General features: G+C 44.3%; 1 protein-coding gene across 1 annotated transcript; it reads right to left on the reverse strand.

Annotated features, from left to right (window-relative positions):
- Positions 1-5,996: 5,996 nt before the first annotated feature.
- Positions 5,997-8,547, reverse strand: LOC141129755 (vomeronasal type-2 receptor 26-like). The gene is made up of 3 exons (XM_073617866.1): positions 8,356-8,547; positions 7,020-7,143; positions 5,997-6,904 (listed from the first exon to the last, which is right to left on the reverse strand). The coding sequence occupies exons 1-3, from the start codon at positions 8,545-8,547 to the stop codon at positions 5,997-5,999; spliced, it is 1,224 nt and encodes a 407-aa protein (XP_073473967.1).
- Positions 8,548-9,879: the final 1,332 nt, after the last annotated feature.

Below are 9,879 nucleotides of genomic sequence, written 5' to 3' on the forward strand. Positions count from 1 at the left end.
GGGGCAGTCACATTGCTATTGAATCATTGTTACACCCGTCATGATGTATTGAATCATGTTACAATCAGCACTGCTACGCTTAGTGCTTTGTTTAGATTTCACATGTTATAAATCAGTAAAAGTGCTGAACTTTTTTGGTTCTATATCGTGATACTTTTTTACCTAAGTATTGTGCTAGCAGCTTTTCACCATTTGGCCTTTAGCGTGTGTTTTTTTTTAAATTTTGACTCATTGTATGTTCGAGGTATGCACAAGTTGAATTAAAGTAATTTAGCAGGAATCCAAGGCACGGGACAATTTTCTCTATTTCTACTTATTTTATATAGCGCCTTTAAAGGTGGCTTCTCAAAGTGCTTTACAAAGAAAACACAATAAATATATAAGGGAAAAACACAGGAAAAAAAGGGACAATTAAAAGAGAAGTAGGAGATTTTTTTTTCCCCCAATCAGACTTGTGCAGCATCTGCTCCCTGCCGGCTCTAACACTGGGAACCGAGCGATCAAACACCACCGATCTCTGTTCTCACAGCTCCCTGAGCAGCGAGCTGCTGTCAGTCACTGCTGTCTGCTCTGCCCCCCCGGCTCACTGAAGTATTGGGCTGTAAGGGAGGCGGACCATCCGGCTCAGGCGCTCAGCGGCTCACTGAGAGGCTGAGCTGGGTGCCAGTCCAGGCATGTGGGTGGATCCCTGCTTCATTGTTGCAATCTTGTCCAAGCCTGAACCAACTCTGTGATGTCAGCCAACAGTGGGCTTTAGTTCCGCTGTCTGCTGAAAACGGGGGGCACATGAGTGCAGAATGAACTGCGCTCCTGTGATCCATAGGAGCTTTGGCTGTACTTCTCCTTTAGGTGAAAGCTTGTCTAAAGAAAAGTTTTTATATTTGATGTGAGTTGAGTTTACAGAAGATGACTCTGTGATGTTCTTCGGAAGTGGATTCCAGAGGGTTAGGGCATAGCAGAAGAAGGCTGTGTCTTGCATGAAATATACAAGGTGAGTAGGGGGGATACACAGAAGACCATAATTTGATGAGCAAGGTTACAGGGGGGGGTAAGTTGATAAAAGTGAAAGAGATAATAGGGTGCCAAGCCACAAAGAGCCTTATAGGTGAGCAAGAAGATCCTAAAGTCTATACGAAACCTGATGGGAGGCCAGTGCAAGGACTCCAGGATAGGGGTAATATGATCATCTGTACCAGACCTAGGTCAGGATTCTGGCTGCAGAATTTTGTACATATTAAAGTTGAATAGTGGTGGATTTAGGTACACCAGAGAGTAGAGCATTGCAGTAGTCAAGTCGGGGAGAACACAAATGTATGGATCATCTTTTCAGCTCCAGTGTATGATCGCATAAGACGCAGCCCAGCAATGTTTCTCAAGTGGAAAAAAGATGTTCTGACATGACATGTTGATCAAAGTTTAAACTAGTATCAAATATCCCTAGATTTTTCAATTTAGACTGAAGCTCAAGCACAGTGCCATCAATAAATAGGCTATCAGGTCTGGCCTTACATAATTGATTGGGGGTTCCAATAAGCACAATTTCAGTCTTGTCACTGTTTATTTGAAGATGGATAACATTAGATGTAACAAAAATCTATTTGTACATTTTATTATTGATTATCCTTTTACTACCTCCTAAAGTGCAGCTTTAAAAAATGATTCAGTCTTTGGGAAAATAACCCTTCAATATACAGGCAAAATAATTTTCCAATACTCAGTGTTAACCTTGATCTATTAACAAATAAGCCACTTGTAAGAAGTCTTTGGCCAGTGAGGTGAAAAGGGATTAGTGGCAAAATTTGGAAAACTTCTATCTACCGTATATACTCGAGTATAAGCCGAGTTTTTCAGCACATTATTTTGTGCTGAAAGTGCCCCCCTCGGCTTATACTCGAGTCAAGCACTTTTCTGCAGCAAAAAATGTCATTTTCTGAACCGAGTTTGGGGCCCCGTATCTCGGGGCCACTTGGTGCTAGGAACCCCAAATTTGGTGTGCAAACCCAGTGGAGCTAGCACCACAACATAACCAAAGCTGGCCCTGAGATACAGGCCCCAAATCCCGTTCGGAAAATGTCATTCTCTGCTGCAGAAAAGTGCTTGACATTTTGTGAACCGATTTTTGGGGCCCTGTATCTCGGGGCCGTTTGGTGCTAGGAACCACAGATTGTGCTGCTAGTTCTGCTGGGTTTGCACACCAAATTTGGGGTTCCTAGCACTAAGTGGCCCCCAAGATACGGGGCCTCAAAGTTGGTCAACTGTGCCCGTCTGCAGCAATGTCATTTCGGGACCCTTTGGGTCCAGAGACCCCAAATTTTGGCTGCAGCTAGGGGGCATCTAGGAACCCTTAACTACCGAGTTTGAAGTTTGGGGGACCTATGGCTGTAAATGGGCACAGTGAGGCATGCAAATGGGCACAATGAGGCTGCAAATGGGCATTGTTGACCCTCTTATCCACTTACAGTAGCTGCGCATTTCTCACCCTAGGCTTATACTCGAGTCAATGCGCTTTCCCGCTTTTTTTGTGGTAAAATTAGGTGCCTCGGCTTATATTTGGGTCGACTTATACTCAAGTATATACGGTAGCTGTCCGGGGAATTTAACAGTTATGCCCTGTACACACGATCGGACATTCCGACGAAAAAATCCATGGATTTTTTCCGACTGATGTTGGCTCAAACTTGTCTTACATACACACGGTCACACAAATCTTGTCGGAAAGTCCGAACGTCAAGAACACGGTGATGTACAACACGTATGACGAGCCAAAAAAAATGATGTTCAAGAGCCAGTGCGGCTCTTCTGCTTGATTCAGAGCATGCGTGGAACTTTGTGCGTCGGAATTGTGTACACACGATCGGAATTTACGACAACGCATCCAGATCTCAAATTTTGTGTGACGGAAATTTCGATGGAAAATGTCCGATGGAGCCCACATACGGTTGGAATTTCCGACAACAAGCTCCCATTGAACATTTTCCGTCTGAAAAAATCCGACCGCGTGTACAGGGCATAACAGTGAGGTGCAGTGCACATCTCCATATCTGTCATTTAAAGGATTTTTAATCCTTTAAATCCTGTTCTGTGTCACTCTTGAACATATATGAAGAGGTCCATTTTTATTTTTTGACCCTTTGGGGTTGATTTACCAAAATTGAAGAGTGGAAGATCTGGTGTAGCTGTGCATGGTAGCCAATCGGCTTCTAACTTCAGCTTGTTCGATTAAGCGTTGACCATAAAAACAGGAAGCTAATTGGTTTCTATGCAGAGCTACACCCATTTTTGCACTCTCCAGCTTTAGTAAATCAACCGCTTTGGGTCATAATGATTGTCTAGCAGCCCTCCAAAGGGCCAACAGTGACTTCAAGGCATGAGTGGATGAGTGACACCGCACACCACTAGCTCAACAGGTGTAGAGGAATGTCAACGACCACAGCCTTGAACTTCTACTAAGCCACACCCCTCTGATACATTTAGCTCTTCCCACTGGGGCTTAGTCACATAGGTGACTTCAAAGCAATTTGTATTAAAAATTGTCTAATAATTTCTTGTGTTTACAATATTTTGCCCAAGCCAAATGTTGGCAGATTCATGTAACACTAGTTATGAGTCACCATGTCCATATTTTATTCTTCTCAATATGTATTTTACAAGCTGTATTTGCAGTTCAGTTCATTAAGCAATCCATTTTATAAAATGCTATTTAGCAATTAAACTTTGTCATCAATGATCTCACAATTAATAAAGTTGCACTATGCAAGGAAATTTACCCCAGAGCACAGTGAATGTGTTATGGATTCACTTTGTAAAGAATATCGAGGAACAAAAACAGCTTTTTACTTGCACATAATTGGATGATGAAAGTCAGTAGAGCATCACCTCATTCACTAAGCTCTGAGGTAAATTCCCTTTGCAAAGCAAGCAACCTATTTAAACAAAGTCAACCAGCGCAAACCACAAACCCTAGCCAAACAGCAGCTGTGATACTGAGGGTAAAATTATCAAATCCCATAAAATTGCATGAAGAAAAAGCAGTACAGCGCATAAAATAAAATAAGAAATAAAATAAACAAAGCTAAAAGTCCAATATAAACAGGTTGCAGGCAAAATCCAGTGATTCCTCCAGTGACACTAGTGACATGAGAAAATTGCAGGGTGACTGTGGTGACAAACGTGGACCTCCACCTTCGGTGATACTAGCCGCTCACCTCAATAGATGGACCCCTGAGTAAATCAGTCAGGTCAAAACAGCAGTTCCCTCACAGGGATAATACCAGGAGGAGATGTATACACGATAAGGCATCAGCAGCAGCAGCTTTCAGTAGCCAGCATACAGGCAGTATTCACATGTAAAAAATTGGAAAGAATCTAGTGCTCTCTGAATAATACTCAAAATGATTTAATAAAATATGCGGAATAACTCACAATAAGATGCACTGTGCCCCAGTGCGAGGGATAAAGGCATGGATGGAGTGGATGTCCCATACAGGATGGACGAGCGGAGCGCGGGTGACGTCACGATCAGGGCACGTACACAATCACCACAGTCACCCTGCAATTTTCTCATGTCACTAGTGTCACTGGAGGAATCACTGGATTTTGCCTGCAACCTGTTTATATTGGACTTTTAGCTTTGTTTATTTTATTTCTTATTTTATTTTATGCGCTGTACTGCTTTTTCTTTAAGCAACCTATTTGCCTTTATTAAATAAACCCTCATAGTGACCAATCACCATGTTGTAATTTTAAATTGAATACAAGAGGTAGGTTTGCTGATGTAGCACCTTCTGTGTACAGTGTTGGAAAATTTAATTGGGCTCCTCTGTAGGCAGAGCATCTGGGGGTTGATTGGTTTAGAGTTAGCTGGCAGAGCTTCAAGGGCTGAGTCTTTGCTACCTTCCCCTGGCTTCTGAAACTGCTGGAGGGTTCTAGAACTTAGAGGGTAGAGGAGCAGAGATTAGGCCTGAATATTTATGGAGTTTCCTCCAATCCCTGGTTGGGGACGGCCTGGAAGATGGAGAGATGGATCATAAATATTTTGTACCTTGGTCATGTGGGAGCAGAGTCCAGGGTGCAGTTGCCTGGAGGAGACCCCTGTGCTGGGGGCTCTGCCCTTGGGCAGAAGGAAGGAGCCAGAGGAAAAGAGAGAAAGAGAGAGAGATGAGAAGCAGATGAAGCCTCACACCCTTTCAGCCTCAGCGAGGCTTAGCTGAAGCCATCTTGGGAGCCAAGGTCAGGACCTGTTCAGCAGAAGGCCTGTTCAGTAGTCACTTGAGCTTCAGGATTCACCAAAGGGACTGAGTGAGTAGCTTTAACCACTACACCCCAGAGCCTGATAAAGGAGAATCAGAAAGGTGCAATACATAGCTTGCTTACTACCAAGGGACAGCTTTGAGCCACCTAAAGCCAGTACAGCTACCCTACACCTCTTGCTTGGGGGATCTAAGGTGCAGTCAGGTGCATCAGCCTTTTCCATAGGAAGAGAGCACCTGCATTCAGTGTTTGGAATATCTCTGCTATTAGTTCAATGGATCTGTTTATTCTATGTCAGGACAGCATAGAGATCTTTAGCAGCCAGAAGACCGCTTTAAGTCCTCAGTTTGCATTCAAATCGCAGTACTGGGCATCCAATATCTCCCCTTACCCATCCAAGTTCATTCCTCAATTAGCTAAAAACAATACTACTATGCGAGTGCTAAAAAATTAATGTTGCCTGGCTGTGCATGAAAGGCAAGACCCAAAAATCTAATGGCTCCTAACTGATAAACAGCAAACCCCATTCATTTCAATTAAATCAAATAATTCCTTTAAATAAAACTTAAAAAAAAAAATCATGTCCGTTGGTGTATTTGATGGTTTACAATTTGACCTGTCAAATGTCAGAACTTTTTAAGCCCATTGAAGCTTTAGGTAGGTCAAGTATACTTATTCCACCTATGCTTCAAAATCATGCTATACTAGTCCATATCCTTGCATTATAAAATTATTAAATTAGTATACTATGATTTCCCTTTGTTTAATATATGTTTTTTGGAATTTCTCTTAGGTTTAATGATAAGAGTGTAACATTTAGGAAAAAATATACATCCTAATAATGCAGCGCTGGAGGCCAGTATAGCGAATACCTCCACAGCCACCATGTATTTCCCTCTGGTGCTCAGATAGGCCGGGATCATGGCAATCCAAACGCTGCAGAACACCAGCATGCTGAAGGTGATGTACTTGGCCTCATTAAAACTGTCCGGTAATGTCCTCACCATGAAAGCCAGAACAAAACTCACAGCTGCCAGAAACCCCATATAACCCAACATAGAGTAGAACCCGATAACTGACCCTTCATTACACTGAATGATGATCTTCCCAGGATAGGAGTCCATGTCATACTCTTGGTAGGGAGGAGACAATGACAGCCAAATAACACAGAAAAGAACTTGGACAGAGGAGCAGATTATGACAACAAAATTAGCAATCTTCTCTCTCACCCACTTCCTCCAGTACACGCCGGGTTTAGAGGCTTTGAAGGCCATGCAGACTGTGATAGTTTTGGCCAGAACAGAGGAGACTGCAATGGAGAAGAAGATCCCAAATGACACTTGTCTCAGCATACAGGTTATATCCACAGGACGTCCAAGGAACAAGAAGACACAGAGGAAGCTCAGCAAGATGGAGGTCAGAAGAATAAAGCTCAAGGCCCGGTTGTTGGCTTTTACAATTGGTGTGTCCCGAAATATAATAAATAATGTCAGTATATGGATAGTTACAGCCGAACATAATATAGAGATAGCATAACAAGCTTGAGAGATTATGTCCATCTCATAAGAGAGATAATCATATGTTTTAGAAATGCATTTCACTTTGCTCTCATCTGGCCACTGTTCATTAGGACAATTGTGGCAAATGTCACTGTCTATGGGAGAAAACTGTGTGTTAGAAACCAAAGTCATAAAAATGTCTAAAAACATCAATACCATGACACATATCAGACACCAGTCTTTAAATAATGATGCATTAGTATTTATTACCTATTGCATTGGAGATTTCCCCATCAGAACACGGCACACAGCGATAGCAGCAGGCATGGATTCCTCCAGTTGTACCTTTCCTGTATCCCAGAGGACACGGATCATTGCATCGAGCTTGGGGAACCTGAAAGAAAATGGAAAATTGTATTAAATACTTACCGTAATTTTCCTTTCCTGACACCAATCTATGGCAACATACATATGATATAGCTCCACCCATTTATTTTTCGTACTTCACAGTACACAGAGCACCATAGTAATAACTATGTGGGTTATAGGCCACCTTCAGGTGATGGACACTGCACACCCAAAACAGGAAGTCCCCCCCTTATATAACCCCTCCCATACAGGGAGTACCTCAGTTTTTTTGCCAGTGTCTAAGGTGTTGGTCACGGTAAAAGAAGTGCTATGAACAGCTCCGCTGGAAGGATCCTTACTGGATCAAGCAAGCTATCCTTACTGGATCAAGCAAGCTAAGCAACTGGATCCATTCAAAGTGCCATTGAGGCCAAAGTGGATGGTACCCGGGCCTCGGGGAAGAAGACCCCTCGGGGGTCATGGATGGCTCTCTCCCTTCCTCCTCCTTCTCTCTCCCCCCACACTGGTATCCCAAGCGGCGCTGGTATGCGCGTGCGGGAATTTGGTGTCAAAAGTAGAGGCGTTTCAGGGAGGGGTAGAGGGGTATGGCGTGGCGCGGCGCCTGGTGCATGGCTCAGCGTCCACGTGTTTTACACGGCACAGGCGCAGGGCAGCCCAGTCTATAAAGCCTCTGTCTCAAGGAGCATCTGGCTGAAGGAGGTACACAGCAGCGATTTGGGTGGAATGTAAACTGGTGTATACAGGCATTCCCAGAGACACATTTTGCACAGCATTAGGCTGAACATTAATAGCAACATTTGTTTGCTGGACTATAGCTCAGCATTGGATGCGTTTTGTGTTAGTACCTCTGCTTTTGTGCTTAGGACTATGCCTTCCAAAAAGGCGGGTACAAACCCTGCAAAACAGGCCCCAAAGGCATCACCATCAGGTTCTGCAGATCCTAGTCATGCCTCTACAGTGCTATCCTCCCCAGAAAGACCAGATGTGGCTGGCCAGGTTGAGCCTGTCAGGTGCCGCAGCTGTTTCCAGCCTGTCAGCCCCTGCGTATGTCACTGAAGACATTTTTTCTTCAGCTCTGGTAGGGTTGGAAGAAAGATTAACTGCTTTAATTGCATCATCTTCCCAGAGTGGGAGGAAATGCGGTAGATCTCCCTCCCCTGCCCCGAGCCCTCAAGCGAGGGAGCAGCAGTGGCCAGAGGAGGATGAGTCACCCTCGGGACCGGGAAGAGGGACAGACCGATGATTCCTCTGAGGGATCAACTGTAGAAAAACCCTTTTCAGCCTCGCAATCTGAGAAATTACTGGTGCAATCCCTTACAGAAATGGTCCGTTCTGTGTTAAGTTCCCCTAACCGAGTCAGCCGGAAGGCCTGTATCTTTGGGTTCTCTAAAACCCCCGCAGGCTCAACATGCCTTTCCTGTCCATCCATTGTTGGAGCAGCTTATATATGCTGATTGGGATCACCCAGATAAGCATTTTCTCTCTCCTAAAAAGTTTTCAGCGCTTTATCCCATGGAAGAAAAATTCACCAAGAAGTGGAGTGTACCAGCAGTTGATGCTGCTATCTCCTGTGTGAATATAAGTGTAACTTGTCCGGTGGACAATGTTCAGATGTTTAGGGATCCAACGGATAAAAGGCTGGAATCTTTACTGAAAACCTCCTTTTCTATGGCAAGTGCAGTAACTCAACCTGCAGTAGCAGCAATAGGCATTTGTCAATCCCTAAAAGACCAGGTGAAGCAGGTTCTCAAGGTTGTTCCTGTTTAGCAAGCAGGGACTTAGCTGAGCTACCGAGGGCGTTATGTTTTGCAGTTGATGCTAGTAAGGATTCTGTTCATCAGGCATCGTGCTTTGTGCTCCTGTTGTTGCATTAGCGTAGGATCCTGTGGTTGAAAAACTGGTCAGCCGAGGCGCCATACAAAAAGCTTTTGGCTGGTTTTCCATTTCACAGGGAATGGCTGTTCGGGGATGATTTGGACAAATACATCCAAAAAAAAAGTGGGAAAAGTACTCTTTTACCAGTAGGAGTAGACGTCCTTCATTTAAGCGAGCTTCCCTTCCAGGGCCAGGGGCAACAGCCTCTAGGCAGTTGCGACAGCCTCCGCCGTCAGATTCAAGAGGTAAACCTCAAGGTCAAGCCCAGGAAAAGTAGAAGTCCTGGGGGCAGAAACCTACAAAACAGAGTCCCAAGGCCTCCTTATGAAGGGGTGCCCCCGCTCGCTCGGGTGGGGGGAAGGCCTCTGCAGTTCTCAGGAGCTTGGTGGGAGGAGATCCAGGACAGATGAATCATCTCCACAGTATCTCTAGGTTACAAACTAGAATTTCGAGAGTTTCCACCGCCTCGTTTTCTGAGATCAAGCGTTCCCAAAGATCCAGGGAAAAGAAAATCTCTGTTCCTGGCACTAGACCGGTTGATGTCTCAAAGGGTGATCATAGAGATTCCCATGGAAGAGCAGGGTTTGGGGTTTTATTCAAATCTCTTCACGGTACCAAAACCAAATGGATGTGTCAGACCCATTCTAGAATCGATTGCTAAATATCGGCTCCTTTCCCATGGATTCAATCCAGTCGGTAGTTTCTACCCTATGTGGAGGGGAACTTCTAGCGTCAATCGACATCAAAGATGCATATCTGCATGTGCCTATTTTCCCCGCTCACCAGAAATTTCTGTGGTTCAAAGTAGAGTGGCACCATTTCCAGTTTGTAGCATTAACCTACGGTCTAGCTACTGCACCCCAGGTATTTACAAAGGTTCTGGCCC

This window comes from Aquarana catesbeiana, linkage group LG01 (genome assembly GCF_042186555.1).
Source record: "Aquarana catesbeiana isolate 2022-GZ linkage group LG01, ASM4218655v1, whole genome shotgun sequence".
In the NCBI taxonomy this organism is placed as follows: domain Eukaryota; kingdom Metazoa; phylum Chordata; class Amphibia; order Anura; family Ranidae; genus Aquarana; species Aquarana catesbeiana.

Bases quoted from the DNA above. Each gene is read 5' to 3' on its own strand.
- LOC141129755 (XM_073617866.1), bottom strand. From the start codon at position 8,547: ATGGATGGACAGGAAAGGCATGTTGAGCCTGCGGGGGTTTTAGAGAAC. The intron at 7,144-8,355 runs GTCTGTCCCTCT...ATTTTCTTTCAG, and splicing joins ATCCCTCAGAGGAATCATCG to GTTCCCCAAGCTCGATGCAA. The intron at 6,905-7,019 runs GTAATAAATACT...TTTCTCCCATAG, and splicing joins GGAAATCTCCAATGCAATAG to ACAGTGACATTTGCCACAAT.